The sequence below is a fragment of the Anopheles coluzzii genome, chromosome 2, assembly GCF_943734685.1.
Source record: "Anopheles coluzzii chromosome 2, AcolN3, whole genome shotgun sequence".
Taxonomy (NCBI): domain Eukaryota; kingdom Metazoa; phylum Arthropoda; class Insecta; order Diptera; family Culicidae; genus Anopheles; species Anopheles coluzzii.
Genome location: NC_064670.1, coordinates 13704278 through 13724703, shown reverse-complemented (window position 1 = coordinate 13724703; position 20426 = coordinate 13704278). Strand labels below are relative to the sequence as shown.

Below are 20426 nucleotides of genomic sequence, written 5' to 3'. Positions count from 1 at the left end.
CCCCTTCCGGTGGCCAATCAAAACCGTTGTCTCGATCGAGCTGCTGCTGGCGCCAGTCGATCAAAGCCGCATTCGACACACACACACACACACACACAGCTGCCATTGCTGCTGATTTCTGGTCACTCGGCTGTGTGCGAGTGTGCATGTAAAATTCTCACGAGTCAAGGACGACAACCCGGTTGCGGCGGCAGCAGCGCCGGCCCGCCCACGTGCAGCCACAGTTGGGTGCAATTAAAATGTCTCCTTTTTCCTCCCCCTCTCTTGTCACATTCACATGGCATGGTGGGGAGGGGATGAGGGATTGGTGTAAATATTTATGAAATGGCGGAAGTTTATTGGCAGAGCACGAGAGATGAAGCGACCCGGCCGGTCTGGCCGCCTTTCCTTTTCAAGGCAGTAGAGAAACGGTAATGTTGGGGGGAAACAGGGAAGAGCAGACTGGTAGACATTCCTTCTGGTGAAGGTTTATCGCCGCTCTGTCCAGCATGATTTATAAGGTGCTTCCTGAATCCGTTTGGCCACACTGTTTCCTTGGTCCGGGAGAGGGAGGGGGAAAGAGAGAGAAAGGATTAGAGGATTATCTGTCACTACTACTGTCTAGTACGGTGAAGCGCCGGAAGTGGCCATCTTTTAAACTCCCCCTTAATCAGGTGGTCATCTAACGTGGTCTCGCGCGGAGTGTGATGCAACAGGAAATGGGGATTTTTACCGGAGCTTACCGTTCAAGAGCCTACCACAATTTTTGCTGAATAGTTGATAGAAACACTTGCGACTACCACACACATACACACACGAACACAACCATAAAGTGCACGGGTTGCGCAACGAGACCCAGGCCGGCGCAATTTGCAGTTACGCGTCATCGTCTCCAGGGGTTTTTTTTTTCTACTGCCCATATCGTGCATATAAGTGTTGAACACATCGGAGGGCCGTCTGTTGACACTGCACTTTATTTGCCCTAATCGTATTTGCAGCTGACAGTTGCAGCCGGTTCCAGCACAACCAGGCGATATTGCACAATCTTGCATCTAAGTGTGATCTTAAGGGCACTTTCTGAGGCAATATCACAGTAGATGGCAAAGCGTCATCTCTGATGATTGGCGATTTGATTGAACTTACTGCGACATTTAAAAGTCGCTCTTGTCTTCGGCGCTCCCAAGAGCTCAGGGGATCAGCTGAAGAGGAGTCCACATCCTAGACAAACTGGTTCCAGGTGGTTCGTTCCAGCGCATTCTTGATCCTCTGTCCCCCGTCTTCTTAAACGGATTTTGTAACTTCTTCGGTAGTACTACTCTCTGCCAAACCGGTCTGTGATTCCACGTACAGCAGAGGTCAATCACACACACACCCACCCACCCATTGGGATTTCCAATCTTTCGTACAAAGCCCTGTTTTGTCCAACCCAAAGGACATGGAATCTGCTCATACCGGAATGAGCCGTAGTTCACGTAACTAGCTAGAACCGGTTGCTGCAACAGTAACCCACTCATCACCTCCTCCCCCATTAGCAATGCATTTGTGTGTGCTCGTGCTCGTCCAGTCATCGATCCCTTCCCCTGTGCGGTGATCGTGCAGGGGATTTTATTTATTGAAACTTAAGGAAGTAACACCACGCTGTGACGCAGTGCAACCACTCATCCAATGGACGAGCCGGTTCCAATACTACAGCCATGTGCTTTGTTGCACAAGGCAATTGCAATTGAGGAATGAACTGGTTTGTACTGTACTCTGTTGTGATTCATACAGATGGCGCTTTTCATTCAACAAAAAAAAACCTGTAAATACATTTTAAAAATACGAATCTTTAAGTTTGTAACCAGACAGAACGGGTTACAGATACCCCCGTTGGGATGGGTTAAAAAAAGCCCGTAATTCTACTTTGGCCTAAAACACAACGCTCCTCCGCTTTATGGTAATGGTGGAAATTTTCCATAACTACCACTACCACTGCTCGTTACGTGTCCACACGGTAAAATCTCGCATACGTGTCCCGCAAAAGAACGATAAAACACCGCGCCACAGTTGCTGTATAGAGAGGGGGGAGGGGGGCGCAACACCATTTTACAACGGTGCAATATTCCGGTGTCCCCTCCCCGAGGGGTGGGGGAAGGGCTAGAAGTGCTTAGTAAACACTGCTCTCCATCGAACCGGTTTCAAAATAAAAGCAAAAAAAAAAACAGCACCACTCAAAGGGAAACTCATTCTAGCTGTCACTCGATCAGCGATCGGGTCCCGGTACGGGCGCGGGGTACGTACGCCCAAACGTAAAATGCAACTCTGCAGCTGTACTGGGCAAGGAATGGTGAATTCCCCCTTCGTTTTTAGTTCACGTTTCGCTAGACGTTTCGTTCGGTTGGAGAGCGCGGACGACCCGTGTGACCGCCGAGCGGGCGCTAGAGTGGCGCACACGTGTGTGACGCTCGTGTGATATGGGGTCTCGGGTCCTCGATTCTAGCCGGCCCTTTCTAGGGGTCAGAATTTGAGGGAGGGGGGTCGTTCCGAGGTGTTTGGTGGGATATATTTCATAACATTGCTCCATGAAGATCCATGTAATCAGAGGTTTTGCTTTACACCGTGTGCACGGCATTAGTTGCACCCCCCCCCCCCCCCTTCTTTTGTGTCGAGGGATTGCGCGAGAGTGGTTGAGATTATAAAGCCAATGTGAGCGAATGTACTGGATATTTCTGGATCGCTGGAAATACAACTGAATGGCGCCATTTGTCCCCATGTAACCTGGCATTAAAGTGCCTGAGGCTGGACGGAGTCATTGCGTATTGCTAAAGGTACACATGGAAAATACCCACAAGGGCAATAAAATCAAGCTATAAAGGCATAACTTGCAGGTGTGTGTGTGTGTGTGTGTGCGTATGTTTATATTTAAAGTACAGTCATAATTCAATAGTTGAATGCTTTTTAGTTGGCATGCTTTTTAGTTGAACGCTCGATAGTTCGCTCGACAGTTCAATTGAAAAGCATGCATTTGTATGGAAAACCCGATTTTTTAAAATTTCACAAAAATCTCATGGCTTGCCGAGAAAAAATTCAGTTTTTTTGTATGGAAAAACGTGCCAACTATAAAGCACATATTCAATAGTAGGCAGGGAATCGAAGTTCAACCAGCGAGTTCGGAGTGTAGTTAAAATCTGACTGAAACAACCATCTTTAGAAAAGGGTTGACAACGACATCCGTGGCACGATCCTCTACCGATCTCTCCAATTTCTTGGCTTCACGGATGACATCGACATCATCGGCAGGACAACAGCGAAGGTGTGTGAGGCGTACACCCGACTCAAACGCGAAGCAGCAAGAATTGGATTGAGAATCAATGCGACGAAGACGAAGTACCTGCTTGCCGGTGACTCAGACCATCTGGGAAGCAGTGTATTAGTTGACGGCGACAGTCTCGAGGTGGTAAAGGAGTTTTGCTATCTCGCCACGATCGTTACTTTGGAAACGACATCAGCAGCGAAATTGTGCAGGTGAATCGTGCATACTATGGGCTTCACCGACTGCTGAGATCCAGAAGACTTCGAGCCCGCACGAAATGTGAGATATATCGCACATTGATTCGCCCGGTGGTCCTCTACGGACACGAGCCCTGGACCATTCGAGCGGAGGATGCAAACGTGCTGGGCGTGTTTGAGCGACGCATACTCCGGATCATCTTTGGCGGTGTGTTCGAGCATGGAGCGTGGAGGAGAAGGATAAACCACGTGCTTGCTAAGCTGTACGGCGAACCGAGCATCCTGACGGTGGCGAAGGCTGGCAGGATTCGATGGCTGGGGCATGTCATGAGAATGCCGGACTCATGTCCCACCAGGAAGGTGTTCAACAGCGATCCCCAGTTCGGCATAAGGCGCAGGGGAGCACAGCGAACTCGATGGCTGGATCAGGTGAAGCGAGACCTGTCGGAAATCGTGTGTCTACATGGATGGGACATGGCTGCAGCCAGGGACCGAGAATCCTTGACAATTATTGTTGACCGGGCCATGTCACATCGACGTGCTCTATCGTGAGCAGGCCAACAAGAGAGAGAGAGAGAGAGAGAGAGAGAGAGAGAGAGAGAGAGAGAGAGAAATAGAGAGAGAAATAGAGAGAAAAAAAGGGTTCACAATAGGGAAGAAAGGCTCATCACCAAAACCCAGTTCCTTCAAGTAGGAAATGAATCATTGCAATGAGTAATATGTGCAGTGATGATTCTACAACCTAGACAGTAGCTTTACCCACCCACCTCCTACCAGACTTTGTGTGTATGTGCAAATAAAACAATTCCTTCGGCTTGGTTTGATATGGGACCAGAGTAAACCATCTTAACTCATCTGTCATCCCTGCTGACAGGTCTTGGAACAAGGCACAAAAACGGAACCATCTGACAACAATCCACAATCATGATGCAATCGTTAGCAATTATGGTGATAAGCGGGTGATAAGACAACTGGGACAAAATTCCTACTACCCCCTATTTTGTGCGATGACGTCGTGCAGGGAGTTTCCGATTGGGTGGAATTATGCGTAAGAAGTTCCCTGTTTTTTTTTCGAAATGCGTACAAGGAGACGCAATTACAAATGCAGTAATGCATACGCGGGAAGCCCAAGGTCAAGTTCGCGGTACTGGCAATCGCAATACTTGGAAGGAAGGAGGATGATACGGGCAGTTTCGTATGTAGCTTGTACGTTGTGTCATAACACGCTTTGATTAGGACAGCTTTACAACTCTTGTATATTAGCGACGGGTTATCGTCAGCGGGGATATCCGTGATTTACGCCACGCGGCTCGTTCTCTCTGCCGTGGGAATTCGATAAGGTGCTACATTTCGCTCCGTTATGGTGTTTGCTCCTTTTGAGTTGTGGCGTTGTGTGTCGTTTATTGGACATGCAATAACTGCTCTCTGATAAGCTACGATTTGATTTACAAGATACACGCACTCTTTCCATTTCCTTGTTCGCAACATGATTCATGGCTTAGTGTGCCTTAGTATACCATCACCGCGGAGTAGTGCATTGATTAGTCCCCCCAACCGATCAGCCGTCGTCATTCATTCAACTGTGTCGATGAAGAGAAACAACGCAATTTGCGTGTATTGCAACGCAGTAGATCCTACAATCAATTAAGTGTGGGAAGCGCTCCATACCATTTCAAGCTCAATGGCAACCGCGTAGACTACTTTCGCCGAAACCAGTTCCAATCAAACTGCTGGCGACACAACCAATTGACGACGCCAGTCAGTGCACGAACGATCGTTCGCCTTCTGCCTTCATCGATTGATCATCTATGGCGCATGCCCATTCTGTGTGTGGTTGGTTAATTGACCCGAAGACCACTGATCGTACCCGTACCGGCGATCGCTCCAGACGCGTGCCGAGTCTTTCTAGCACCACATTTCAAGGGTTTGGAAGGCGGGATGCATGTAGTTGGACCGGCAACACCATAGGACACGCAAATTAACGAGAACCATTTTCGCCCGACGCGCCTGGGCGAATTGCTGTCCTCCAGCGTCGGTAATGGATTATGTTAGCCGACTCGCCCCTCCCCCCTCCATGGGGTAGTTTGTTGCTTTGCAACGCCATCATCACTGGCGATGGCCAACAACATAAACGATATCAATTGTGATCAATTGAGCCGGAATGGACATGATACGCAAAATATCTTCTACAAAGACGACACGGAATGCTCTCCCGACTATTCAACTACTACCCCCGTGCGTCATTCGGAAATCTTCCCATCCGTTGGGGGATCTGCAGCGATCTGGAACGTTCGCAGACGAGTGCATCAAATCCGGTTGATTCATGCCGGCATTCAACCGGAATCGGAGGGAATGCTGCACTTATCCCTTGGCGGAGAGGTTAGACAACTGACAGATACGGATCACGTGCATAGGACTTGGACGGCCGAGGTCCATGTACAGTGAAGTCGAAGCGTAAACAATTCCCAACGCTGTATGCGGCCGTACACGCGATCCACGTGTGGTGTAGTAGGGGAGATAAGTACGATCGCAGAATGTTACCACATTCATGGAATGGAATTTTTATTTTAAAAATAAACTGTAAACAATTACCCGATATCCGTTGAGCGAAGGCCGTTTGGGACGCTATCTTTACTGGATGGCCGCGGTGTTATCGGATTGACGCTGGACAACACATTTTTTTGGGCGGCCCGTGCAGCCTTGTTGTTGATTGTTTGGTCTTGTTAGCAGGGGATTTGTTTACAGTGGCCAACGATTTCGACCTCGGCAGGTGGGCACATCCCGTCCAAAGGCACACTTTCGTGTGGGGCTGTAAATTGGGCAGTGTTATCGCAAACCATCAACACCTCATTGATGGTTGTGACAGCCGTCAACAGCTGGGAGCTGGTATGAAGCGGTTATTTTTGGGGACAACTATTGGCGCTTTACGCTTTGCGCACACACTGCGCGAGCAAAGTGGAGATATCAGTCCGTACGATCCGTCCGTTTTATCATGTTTACGTATGGAAAAATACAACCATTCGACACGGTTGGAATTATTTTTAGGGAGCAACTGCAATAAAAATGGTCAAAATCACATCGAGTCTCAGCAATCCGGACAAATAAAGCCATAACTTCAGTAGCATTTAATTCCGAATTGTATCTGAAGCTAGAATTAATTAACCGGACCTTACCGCTCGTTGCACTGAGCAGCTTCATTCAACTGCAAGCGCAACATTGGGTTTATCTCGGGCATTTGTTTGTTCTTCTGTAACACGTGTACTTCGAATAGATGTACTCCATGTACCGGTTAAAACTGACTTTGTCGTTATCAGACGCCCTCCCTCTCCCTCGTGTACTTAAGGCAGGGTAGGGAAGTTCCTCTGCCCTTTTATGTTACTCATACTGCCACCATTGACCTTCAAACCTCCTTCGGCAGAGGCAATCAGTGCGGCGCAGCAAACGATATGTTTCTCGTGCACGACACCACCATTGGTATCACATTCCGGCTAACGTATCATTTCGTCGGTTCAAATAACAAGGGATTGCATTCCAACAATGCCATCTCCCCTACAACAACCCCGTACCGTACGCCGTGCGTACGAGCGCGTACTGCGTAGAAGAAGGGTGGCCGGGCCATCCCTTTCCAGGGTCATCTTTCCTATTTTCCGTTTCGCCCACTGACACACATCGGTAAACATACGAAAACGGTTCGCCCGCCTGCCTGATTGCTGCCCTGTAACGCATAGAAACACACACAGAGAGGCACTCAAACACACCACGTTTTTATGCGCCTCCAGATGATCCACATTCGAGGTCAGACGGGGCCGGATTGGTCCGGTATGGTATGGCGACGTCTTGACCGCTTACCGCGCCACAGCAACATCGTCATCGTCTTTAATGACACATACTGCGGCTGGTGTTGGGGGAGATGGTGTACATTTTCTTGCCATTACTGGCGGTTGCTAAAAATAGCAACAAAATTGTTGCAACGACACTGCTGCATACAGAGTGCATGCAGTGCGGCGCGGTGCGTCCAGCAGAGACCACCTTGCAGTTCGCCCGCTCTCGACACCCTGCGCCCTGCAGTTTTAGTGGTCGCCATCGGCCACTCGAGAAGCTTCGGGCCGCGTCTGCTCATTATGTCGTTCCATCGGGTGGTGGTGGTGGGTGAGAATTTGAAAAAAAAAAAATAGAAACAAAGCCCACATTTGTTGCGGCCTACGCCTTAGTCAGAGCTCCCGTAGGTGTGTGGCGATGGGTCTTGATTTACGGGATACGGTAATTGCTACTCAAAAGGGAGGGAGAATCCCGTGGGTAGCGATGAAGCCTAATGGATCTATAAATATATATAGCCGTACAACTAATCTTTAATTATTTTTCTTACTTACTCCCCAGCAACAATGGTATCTACGCGTCTTCTACGGTGTAAAGCATCATTCTTCAAGCATGTTGCTTAGAATATCGACTCTCCCTCCCTGTCTGAGGGTATGCAACGCGTTTATGGAATTTTCCGCACGCCGTAGCTTGAAATGCCCCACTCTGCCGCGGTGTCTCGGTTTTACTATTATCATTCCTTTATATTTAAAAAAAGTACACGCTACAAGTTGCATTCTAGTATGTGCACATGTACGTTGTAGTCTTACGCCGACCCCTCGTGGAGTAGTTGTATCGATTCGTTTCATCGTGGGATACCGCGTGATTTCCGCTCAGTTTCCAAAGCTTTGCAGCGCGGTCGCTCAGCCGGCAGGGGTTTTAGAAAAGAAGCCCCATTTACCCCACCCAGCTACGCCGCCCGCTGTTCAGTAGAGTGACAGTTGGCAGTTTAATTTCTGGCCATTATTTCGTGCGCGCACACCACCACCCCCAACCCGTTGCACGTGGTGTGGGAATGATCGTGTTTTCGTGACCGTTTTGCTTACCCGGCAGCGTAACCTGGGGCTCGCCTACTAAGCCGGTCGGATGAGAGTACCGGTACAGGTTAGGTACACCCATCAATCAAAGAATGCGTACTATCTCGCAGTGTCAATCGCAGTGTGCTATACAGCCCCCAGTGGGCTATAATTAGTATGGCTTTAGGCGACGAAAGGAAACAAACTGAAATATGAGAAGGAGTGGTACAGGGATAGAGAGGATAACTACGGAGTCTTTAGGGGAGGGTGGGGGGGGGGTGTTAGTACAGTACACCTGACATTTCAATTGCCGGTTAAAGGCCAATGACAGCACCTGACGTGTAGTGGGGGGGATTATTATGCAAGCGTTCTCGTGGGGGCGCGCGGGCGCACACACTTTCTACGTTCTACGGGAGCATACGCATAAACATCCCTAATGATTGGGGTGGATATTTTCTCCCTCTCTCTCGCTCTATGTCATACATTTCTTGCTCTAGTAATGCGCAAATCAACTCGTGACGCCGGGGCGTCGGTTGATCGGTCGCACATCTTTGTAAACAACGCGCACAGCACACGTGTGCCAAAAACACCGCGATCTCGTGAATTGTGTTGATTATGATGGCATGGCACGGAGGTGTGTCTCGGGGTTTGCTAATTAAAGTGTTTTTTTTTATGCAAGTCAAATGAAGCAGTGCGAATCGAGTTAGAAAAGCGATGATAATTCGCTTAATTTTCATCTCGCAAATCCATTTGCTTTGGCATGGTGCTTGACTGTGACTGCGAGTCATCAACATAGTAATAATGGGCTATAAAATGGATAAACATATGATAAAAATACTACATTCAGTGTGATGATTAGGATGTACCAAGATGAAAGGGTTAGCAACAAGTGGGCGGCTTTAATATTCAGCACCCACGCGCTGTCCTCTTTCACTCTCAGCACGTACACAGTACGCATAATTTTCAACCTGTTGCCCACACGCCTTTCTAACAAACAATCGCACAGTGCACTGTGATTCATCTCTCTTAACACTCTTGCGCTTGCCGCGAAGAAGCGAAGAAAGCGGTTTTGTGCCGTGTCTGTTTTGGCAGAGCAGCCTTTGCAACAGCAGCAGCAGCAGCAGCAGCGGCAGCACCAAAATGTCAGTTAGATAATGTGCACAGCTCGTTAGAAACCGTGCTGCTACGCGGAAAAAGGATCTACCCTTACCACACACGCGCGGTTTTTTTTTCTTTTGCCATAAACGGCACACATTTGCATTCATAATTTTGCCACTCACCCCGCCACTAATGTGGCGGTGAAACTCGTTTCGTTGCGTTTGCTGCCATAGCTCAACCTACTTCGGCGAGTTCTTGTACGATTGCGGCCGTTCAACCGCGCATCATGTCCGGCTGAAGCAAACGGAACCGGTTCGTCGGTTCGTCGTTTGACCAGTCGTTCGCCTGCACGAGAGGGCTCGTCCACGGGTAATGATTTTCTAAAACCGAAAATCCGGTTCTAACGTTTTGGATCTCCTTTTACTTGCTTTTGCTGGTGGCGAACGTTGGATCGTTCGAGCTAGTGAAGCAACATATTCCAAGAGTTGTGTTTCTTAGAGTAGTGTGCTCCATCCAGGCGTAGCAAATTGGAATGTGAAGGTAAAAAGTAGCACACCCCCTCGGTTTGCATCGAACGGCAAGGGAGCCAGCTAGGAGCTTAAATTCAGCTTGAATGGCAAATGAGACCGCGTGCTTGTTTGGTAGCACCCGGGAGCAGATGATTTGCACCCGGAAGTGGAAGGAGTCATGCGAAATGTGGAGTCGGCTGTTCTATAGGCTGTGAAATCAACATTCTACATCTCGGCAAATTCCGACAGAATAAGGACCTAAAGAATTGACTAAAAGCAAAGCAATTTGGTTGTACATTTTTTTTTGAAAAATTTCGCTCGCACTCAACGAATGCATTAGTCGTGGGCGAGTGGTCCCGGGAACATGTAAAACGTTCTAATTAAAATACCATTACTATGTAGCATCACTCCTACTAATGAGCAAAACAGTTTACTAACTCTGCAATTACCCCTTTCCCATCCAAGTCACGTGGGTTACAAGAGGGTTTTGGGTTTTGGGGACGGGTAACACACTGAGCGGAAGTAGGACTAGTTTAGTAGGATGTTTCACGGGACACTGCGGGGAGGGGAGGGGGTTTGGGAGGATGAGGAGAAGAGAGAGACGGAAAGAGTCAGCAATTCAATCGAACAGAACGATGCAAAAACAAAATAAAACCAAACGAACAAGATCTCTAAAAATAAGCACCCAAAAGCACACAACCATCATCATCCTCTTCAAAACAGCAGCAAACGGTTGACCACAGCTTCTCTGCACCACGCCGTTGACTTTTGGGAGGGGGGGGGGGGTGGATAGTGGAGGGAGAGGGCGAAATTTTTAACGAAGAAATGGGTGAGCTGTGCATGTGCTGGGGGCTGCGGAATGGTAGAATTTGCAACAGTGATTTACGACCTGCACATGCTCTCGTCGGCTGCTTTCGTACCAGAGCACCCCCCACTCTTCCGTTGGCCGGTACGGTCACAGAATCGTGCAGCGAAAATCTAGCGAGATGCAGGTGAAAACTCGAAAAACAAAACTGCCACCCATCGTCTCCCGGCGGAGGGAACTCCCGGCCCGGGGCTGTTCCGCACCAACCAACACTGAAACGCTGTGCGCGCGGATTCGAATCTGCAGATCGCTCTTGTATTTGTAACCGGTTGTGCGGTTGAGTTACTAAATTTAACCCCCATTGACGTAGGCGGCGAAGAATTTGGACGCTTAAACCTGACCGACCGCCGGACGGCCGCCGGAACCTTTATCGCAGTTGAACCTTTATTGGAGATACGCTTTCTTTCTTTCACTCGTGGTTGATGGACAAATTGGGAACAACGTACACAAGGCGCTAAATACGATATTGTTTTTCTGGTTGTTTATTTTTTTCTTCATATTTTGGGTTTACAAATGACGGAACTGTGCAGCTTCCGGTTTTGTTCGCTTAATAAGGGTATATAGATATATGTATACAGGGTAATAATTATACATTATACATTATACATTATACAATTATACATAATTATACAATATGTTTATGTGTGTGTGTTTTTTTAATTCGATTCCAATCTGTTGATTTTTCATGGGGTGTTTTCATTTATTTGCACCTTATTTTTGCAGCATATTCGGTTATTTTAGAGATACAGATATAGGTAGATAAGGTTCTTACGTCCAACGTGGAGCAATGTACGATTTCTGAACGATTCCGAAAAGAATTTCTAGAGGACATGCTTGTTCTTTTATGTTATCTCTCTCTCACACACACTCTCTCTCTTTTTCTCTCTCTAAATAGGCGATAATTAGAGTCCCGGTATCGAGTTTGGTCTGCCAAATTTTTGTCTCATTTTTGCCAGAATAAATTTCCCCTTTAGCATAGACACACGTGTGACTTAGAATTTGGCAAAAGTGGAATGTGTCTTTCGTGTGGGTATGTGCCCTGTGTTTTTTGCTCATCTCCCTGTCTGCCTGCATATCTGCCCTATGGTACGTGCCGAAGACCAATAAACATGTTTGGATCACAATTTATTATTTTGCTTTTGATCAGTTGCTTCAACAGCATCTTCTTCGGGTGCTATACCCGGTACCGGTGACGGCTCCGGGCTATCAATATTAAACGCTTGGTCAACTGGTCAGAATGCGATGAATTATGGGGTTGGACGATGGATGGACTGATGACTGGTGGAGGATGATGGCCACGCTCTCTGCTTATCAGTGCACTACAGTCGTCCCAATTCTGGGACTTCACTACCCTACTAAAGTCTAGGTCGTTTCCGCAAAAGGGAACGCAACGAGAGAAGATCAAGATCGCTAACAGGAACGGGCGCGAAGGGGGAACTAAAAAACAAACTCCAGCAACAGTCTTTTACTAACAATCGAGCCTCCGAACAAAGTGAGCCTCCGGGCTGTAAAGCCTGGGTAACTTCAGTACCTACCGCTCACGTAAAGCAGCTAATCCAGGTTGTAGCATATGCAATTATCTGGTTATTAAAAAAAAACTTCCAAATTTTGCATCTCAATGCTTTTTCCTCGCTCAAATCACCACAATCGGAACGTTTGCGGAACGTTTGCGAGTTGCCCCTATCGCTCTAGCAACGATCCGGAAAGGTCGCAGCAATCTATGAAATGTGCCGAATTTACAGCGGGAGGGGGGTTTCCAAAACATTACTGCCTCGTGGCAGCCATGTTTGTTTGCTTGGTGTATAGAAGCAGTGCTTGATAGAGAGAAAAAAATGTCTAAATTAACAATTTACACCTTAAAACAACGTTTAACGTGTAGTAAAAATCAGGGATATGGAAGGGTATCCATTTACACGTTTGACCTCCTGAAGTCCGCTAAATGTACATGTGTCCGTTTAGTTAAGTCATTCACGTTAAGCGTATTTGTGTATGTGTATCGTATTTTATTATCGCATTACAGTACAATCAATTCTGCGCATTAATGCGCCAACACCGAGCATCGCCACCCCAAACAACACATTGGTGTTTGTATGTAGTTCGTGTCCTTGTTATCAATACATTTAAATTTCCATATAGATATAAAAACAGAAAAGAAAAAGCATCCACACCACGCTACGTGTGTGGGCTACGCGTCAAGTCATCCTATTGCGTATTTTAGAATTCTTTCCTTCACCCCACAGATCCAGGGACTTATGCTCTATAAATATTGATCTAACCGCCTTCCCGAGCGCACTCTCTCTCTCTCTTTCGCTCTCTCACACACACACAGTGCTGTGCAAAATGCGCCCTCTCTCCCTATCGCCTGTCTTTTTTAGTATTGTTTTGTAAATTCCAATTTTCTATTCCCATACACACTCACACACGCAAACAAAACACAGTATGCGCTAATGTTTCCCCCCTCCGTTTTTTTGTTCTAGGGATATTAAAATATATGCTCATTGCTGAAGCGCGACTATTAGTGTTCTTCTCCGGTTCGTTTCGCTACATAAAAGCATTCACAATTCGATATCAACACATTCCTCACCAGTATGAATCACAGATTGTGTAAGTTTTTGTATGTCTCTGTGTATGGGTAGCTTGTTTAAAAGGAAATACTTCCCCCTCCCCCACCTACTGCAACCACCAGCCAGGGGGGGCAGGCTAATCAAAATAGGACTTGCATGTTGTTTTTTCTCTCTTTCGTATCATGTTTTTGAAACACAAAATTCAACATCCACTTCCAATTGTACAGGTGTGCACATGCACAAACCCAAACAAACAAAACAAAACAAAAAACTGTAAACAGCTAATGCACTTTCCAGATGGATGCAATTTCATTGTCCAATTTGTTTCGTTTTTTGTTGTTGTTGGTTCGTTGTGCTTCCTTCAAACACGTGCCCAATACAGAAAGGGATCGGAATTTCGTTTGCGATTGCATCGCCCCCCTCTGTTCTTCGTAATCTACTAAGTGTTGTTGGGGATGGGCCGTTTACGGAATGGCCGTTGGAGCGTACCGTGTAAGCAAATCGCTCCATGCACCCTACCTGCTTTGGCGCTCTATTACAAGATGTGGTGCGATCTTTTCTGTACAGATTCCGAACATGTATCACAGTTTTGAATAAGGTTGTTTTGTTTTGTTTCCTGTGAGCGTTGGGGTGTGCATAATGCAATATGTATGTTTCAATTTTTGCTTGCTGATTGGCCCTTATGATCCAATAACAATTTACTGCACCGTACGGATCTTTGCGGATTGAGTAGGATACAGAGGAAAGGAGAAACAAATCTCTCGTTTCAACACTGCTAGAAACTGATATGTATATGTATGTACGCGTACGATGGCAAAACGTGTGCTGGTGATTATTAGCAACTGATGGTGGGAGTATATCCTCGTATGATAAGAACCGGCATTATGAAGAAACGAGTCATGTAAAAAGAATCGAAGAGAGAGGAGTTGCAGTTTTTGTTCCATAAATATTTGCTCTAACTTAAGGGACCTAATACTAGGCAGGAAACGAACCATCGTTTCCCTGTCCACGCCATACTAACGTACATACTAATATGAGCCAGGGACGCGATTGCGAGCATACTTGATAACACTTAAAACGTACAGGTATTATTGAATAGTTTTGATTCGGCGAGCCGTTATTACTTGCTAGTATGAGCGGGATGGTGATAGGTGATTAATATTAGCTAGCCGTACTGTAACTATAACAAGTAAGCTGTGTATGTGTGGTGTATATGTTGCTGGTTCAATGCGGCGCACCCGTGTTCAATGTTTTCTCTTCTACCCCTTCACTCAACTATTGCAATGCCTTCTTTGACTCTGCTCTAATGCTGCTAGTACTGCTGCTGCTGCTGCTGCTGCCTTGCGTTTACTCTAAGTAGTTTAATGTAAGTTTACTAATAATAAGCCATACTCGTCTTATCCGTGTCTCTCGTTGCTCTAAATGTTTGAAATCGGCCGGGGCACAACAACACCGAACACCATTCGCGGCCACTGCTGGTGCGGCCAAGTTACCGTGGCGCACTGTAGGTGCCCCGTCGGGAGCGGATCTTGCCCGGCGCCCTGACGGACGATGTCGACGTCCGGGGTAGCGGTGGCTTCCGGTGATGCACATGCAGCACACTGTCCGAGCAAGCTTCCCGCACCTCGTCCTCCAGCCGCCTGCTCATCCGGCTACCATGGTGACTTGCTTCGCCGGGCGTCTCGTCATCGTCTTCGTTGTTGTTGTTGTTGCTGCCGTCGTCGTCGTCATCATCGTCGCCGCCGCCGTCGTCTTTGTGGTTCGGTGCCGCATCGGGGCTTTCTCCCTCCACGGCGCCAGCACCCGCTCCTTTCCCCTCTCATGACCGGCCATCGGTCGACTTGCTCTTGCGCAGCGACTTTCGCAGCTTGTCGACCAGCCGGCTGTGGAACTTGTTGAGGCTGCTCTGGCTGCCGGCGGCCGCCGCCGCTGCCGGTACGGCCGGTCCGGCCGCACCCTTCGGCGGGCTGCTGCCCGCGCTCGCTTTCGACGGGCTGGACGCGATCAGGGAGCTTTGCGAGGTGCGGGACGAGTTGCGGGAAAACTGCGACCGGGAGGCCAGATGGGACATGTACATCGGGTGGCTGCGGTGGGCCGGCGAGCTCGACATGAACCCTTCGGTGCCGGGCGACGTGGACAGGCTGGGGCAGTCGGAGCGCGAGCTTTCCGACACCTTGCGCGACCGGCAGTTGCTCTGGTTCGAGCATTCCGATATCCGCCGCTGGCGCCCCTTGTAGATGTCGAACTCGTTCTTCATCACCGGCATCATGAAAGCCATCTTGGCGTGCGTGGGAAAGTGGCGACCGCTCAAACGCGCAAACAAAACACACAATTCCTTTTCGCTTGTGGCGATACACACAGACACACGCACACAAGCGCGCGTACACACACACACGCACTCACACAACAAGGCGGCACACCGAAACGGCAAATACGGTGTCTGTCAAACGGAAAAGTTGTGCTCGTAGTCACGTACTCCAGTAGCGTTTTTTTTTTTCGTTTTCCACGCTTTTCACACACTGGGACGAAAAATCGATAATTCGTACCCGTGGATGGGGGGTTGTTATTTTACTACGCGGTGGGTGTATTTTTGTTGTTGTTGCAGTTGCTTTTTCTGTTATTGTATTTGATCACGTTCGAGGCACGTTGTAAAATTCTGTGCTAGAGCGAGAACGCATAGGGACACACATACACACTCGCGCACGCTAGCGATGGAGAAAAACTAACAAGATGCCTTTTTGCCTCTTTTTCTCTTTACATCGACGACGATGCACGTAAAACGCATTCCCTGCAGAAACAAAACTTTCACTTCGTTCGGTTTTGCTGTGTATAGGTGTTTGTGTTTTTCTTTACACAGACACAACTAATTCGCACACGACGGTGTAGAGAAACGTTTGCAGCAATCGCGGTTTTCCGATTTGATCGATTCACAACACGCTGTGCACTTTACAACGATACGCTTTCAGCTCTGTGTGTATACTGTTACGGTGAACTCGCGTGATGACCGTTTTGTCGGTTGGCTATTGGCTCTTTCGGCGGTTCGAGAGAGAATGACGAGAATGGGCGTTCGCTCTCTCATTTTAGGTATTGTTTCATGAAGGCCCTGCTACACGACAAGTATAAAGTCGTTTCTCCACGCAGTGTCATCCGGTGACGTACATGCATTCGAGTTCGACGATTTTGGTTTTTTTAATCGCATTGTTTTGTGATTAAAGGGTTATTAGATACGGTAAACAAGAGTTATTGGATGAGCTAAACGTATGAATTGAGGCCGTATATTTTCACTGTTTTTGCCGAGCATCATTTCTAAGAATGTCCCAAATGCCACAACTCCACTAAACGGCCACAAAACGGGTTCTAAATGGCTCAAGCTCTCAACATTAACGAAATCTAAAAATACATGCTTCGTTTAGTAGACGGCAAACGACTCAAGCATTCTAAAAATAGCAAAAAAGCTGGTGGTGCCATCCGTTGGTGGGATCCCAAGCGCCACAGATTAAGCTTAAACGACTGGAAAATTGAATATCCATAGAAAAAAAATGAAAGCTCCACAGCTTCATTGGTTTGATCAATAGATGGCGTATTACAGCTCATCATTATATTGCTATCCTTTTCTTGCAATGTGTTTCGACAAGTTTCATCTTATCATGACCTATATAGCCTTCTAACTTTCTGAGCAAAAATCTATATGAATGGTCGTGTGGTCAGATACGTGGATATCAACACCAACGACCATAACTCAAATCTCACTTGCTTCAGTGCTGGTGGTTTCCGTTGGAGTTTAGTATTTAAACAATCGTATCGCCGTTCTAGTTCTAGCGATGCATAACTTCAATGCGAAACCATACAACAGTACAGAGGAGATGAAAAAGCTCTCCTCCAAGCGATGAAGCTCAACTGGTTGGGGTATCCCACCAACAGAGAGCGCCACCAGCTTTTTAGCTATTTTTAGAATGCATGAGTCGTTTGCCGTCTGCTAAACGAAGTCTTTCAATATTCCGTTTAGGTAGAGAACTTGAGTCGTTTAGAAGCCGTTTAGTGGTCGTTTAGTGAATTTGTGGCACTTGGGATAGCCACACAGCGAAGCTTTCTTTGCTTTGAGAGCTTTCTCCTTCCCTCTGTAATGTTATATGGTTTCGTATTAAAGTTAAGCATCGCTAGAACTAGAACAGCGATATGATTGCTTAAATACTAAATTACAATGTTAACCACCAGCTTTGAAGCATGTGAGATTTGAGTAATGGTCGTCGGTGCTGATATACATGTATCTGACCTGACCACACGACCATTTTTATGGTTTTCTGCTCGGAAAGTTAGAAGGGTATATATGTTATGATTAGATGAAGCTAGGCGAAAAACATTGGAAGAATAGGACAGCAATATTTCAAGCGATTTTACCTTCTATAAGCGAAAGGCCACGGGAGTGACAAAATGCTGACAAATTTTTCAAAATGTGAGCTTTTGTCACTTTTTTGAGCTTTTGTCAAAATTTTGTGACAAAATTTGACGTTCGTGAAAAAGCGTAAACAAACAGCTATTTGGCGCAGTTGTGACCCATTGTTATGATAATAATGCTAAAATGCATGATTCTAATTGATTTATATACCTAGTTAGTGTTTCTTAAACAAAATATCGATGATATTCAGATGTTGGAGCTTTTTGTCGCTCTTGTGTATGTTTTTGGTGCGGCCACGAGAAAAGCTCTTTTTTGCAGTTGACAAGCAATTTTGACAAAGTTGAAAAAATTTTCAACATTTTTTCAGCTCCGTGGCCACGCGCTATATTGTTTACATTCTTTCTAATTAGCTCGAATTTGTCGAACTGGTTCAATTTGCGACAAACTCCATTCGAGCAGTTCTGAGGTGCATTGTGTAAATGCACCCTCAGTCTGTGTCAAATCTGGCTGACATTTGGCTCAGCTGTCAGAACGTTATCTCGGTCAATTCCTGTTAAATTCACAGAAGAGGCAGTTGCTATCGGTGCACAACATTTACTAAACTCATTTACCGCAAACCCACACATCGAAAAACAAAAATGCCGAAAAAGAACGGTTTCTTTTATTTTATGCTCGACTACAAGAAGCGCGAGGAGGCCAAGGGACGAAAGTTCAGCGGCCTGGATCAGGTGGCACCCATTGCCGGCGAAGTATGGAAGGTACGTAAAAACACTATCGTTCTACCACAATGCACTTCATGTGTGCGCTTCTTTTATTGTTCTCCAGAAAATGAACGCCCAGCAGCGTGAACCGTACAACGTGCAGGCGAAGCAGGACGTGTTAAACACGAGCGGTGGCAAGGGCAAGATAACCAACATTGGCATACCGATCAGCGAAATTACGCAGGAAAAACGCGACCGGGAGAGCAAAGCGGAACGGCTGAAAAAGCTCGTCAGCACGCTGGTGATGAATGCTGCATCGAAAAATGGTATGTGTGGAGGGAATCACAGACAAGCGGAGCGTGTTGCTCATTCCGCCGATACTCACGGACGCCTTCTTTCCGCCTTTCTTTCCGCAGTGCTTGAAAAGCAAGAGTTTTACTTCATTTCCATGGCCTACTTCTGTCGGACGAACACTGGCGTCCATCTGCCGGCCGAGCTGGCCGTCGTGCGGTACAGTCTCGAGGGTGGCGTAAAGGACAAGCTCCACATGTTCATCAATCCGGGCCGGCTGCCGATCGGGATGGCGTACGATGCGCAGCGGCACGCCGAGGAGGACCACCAGCTGCCGCTGCCACCGAACGCGATGGGCGTGTCGGATTACGGTGACGTGGCGATGAGGCTGTTCTCCTTTCTGCTGCAGAACGACGACATGCCGCTACTGTTCACCGACGAGACCGATGTGCCCCGGGTGGAAAGCATGCTGGAGCACATTCTGAGCGACCATCTCAGCGAGATTGAGCTGCGCATCTGCCCGCTGGCGGAGCTGTTCTTCCGGCTGAAGCAAAACGTCGAGCTGTACATGATGGACCAGACCACCTTCCCGTCCGTGTACATTGCGCAGCAAATCATCACGAAGGACGTGTACGACTACACCAAGGGCATCAGCTGCGACTACCACGAGGAGAAGGACAACGTGCTGTACTGCCCGCTGTCCCGGTGCATCCGCTGGGCGTACATCATCTCGGACAACTGCTGCCAGGACATGGGCATCGAGCCGATCCCCGGGAAGCATGTGCCGCTGAACGCCAACACCAACCCGACCGCCTGCACCTACGATCTGTCCTCGTTCGTGTCGGCGCACGACGACCGGGACTCGTTCGTGTCCGGGTCGAACGTCAGCCGTTTCACGAACCCGCTGACCGGAGATTCCTACGCCAGCAGCCAGCTGCCGGCGTCGGCGGGTCGAGGTGCAAAGCGTTTCGGTCCGGGCGGCAGTTCGCGGGCCAACAGCAGCAGCAGTGCGGTACGGTCGCACTTTGAAAGCGTCGAAGAGTCGATCAATACAAACAGCTCGCTTGAAAGCAGCTCGCTCGAAAGCAGCTCGCAAAGCGACGATAAGACGGAGCTGCACGAAAGCCTCAAACGTTCGGCCGCGTGGGAAAGCAACAGCAGCATGGCGGGTGGCAGTGCCTGGGGCCCGGAAACAAAGTCGCCCGCCAGTAGCAGCTTCCGTGGGGCGGGCCGTGGACGGGGCCAGCTGCTGGAGGAGTTTCCACCGCTTGCCGGCGTTGGTGGACGTGGCCGCGCTCGGCGGTTCCTGTGAGCCGGGAGATTTTTTTCTGTCTTTTCGCAGTTTTTTTTTTAATCATTCATTACTTTCTGTGCGCGTGCCTTCGGTTAGGGATATAGTGCCATGAGCAGATTTCGAAAACAAAACGCAAACAATTAGAATTACATCCAAAACGAACAATCAAGAGCTTACTTACTGACTCGCGCGCTTCATTGTGCACAAGGGCGACGACTTTTTTTTTTTTTTTTTAAAGCATTTTTACTTGGGCTTAACCAAAGCCAATGATTTTTTTTCCCAAGATTCCCAACCACTCGTTTCGGTATTATGAAATCGTCTGAATTACGTATTAATAAAAGTAGTACGTAAAGAACTTATTGGCACGCT

General features: G+C 47.8%; 2 protein-coding genes and 1 long non-coding RNA gene across 3 annotated transcripts; 2 read left to right on the top strand and 1 right to left on the bottom strand.

The window, feature by feature from the left end:
- The first annotated feature begins 2604 nt into the window (after positions 1–2604).
- LOC125906642 (uncharacterized) lies at positions 2605–4318 on the top strand. Its single transcript, XR_007452013.1, has 2 exons — positions 2605–2846; positions 3170–4318. It is a non-coding gene; the product is annotated as an uncharacterized LOC125906642 (long non-coding RNA).
- A 6952-nt stretch (positions 4319–11270) lies between these two features.
- Positions 11271–16438, bottom strand: LOC120948154 (uncharacterized). Its single transcript, XM_040364189.2, has one exon. The coding sequence runs from the start codon at positions 15651–15653 to the stop codon at positions 15195–15197; it is 459 nt and encodes a 152-aa protein (XP_040220123.2). The 5' UTR covers positions 15654–16438; the 3' UTR covers positions 11271–15194.
- A 1842-nt stretch (positions 16439–18280) lies between these two features.
- Positions 18281–20416, top strand: LOC120949403 (protein maelstrom homolog). The gene is made up of 3 exons (XM_040366659.2): positions 18281–18529; positions 18597–18798; positions 18889–20416. Exons 1-3 carry the CDS (start codon positions 18410–18412, stop codon positions 20073–20075), a joined length of 1509 nt encoding a protein of 502 aa, XP_040222593.2. The 5' UTR covers positions 18281–18409; the 3' UTR covers positions 20076–20416.
- The last annotated feature ends 10 nt before the right edge of the window (positions 20417–20426 follow it).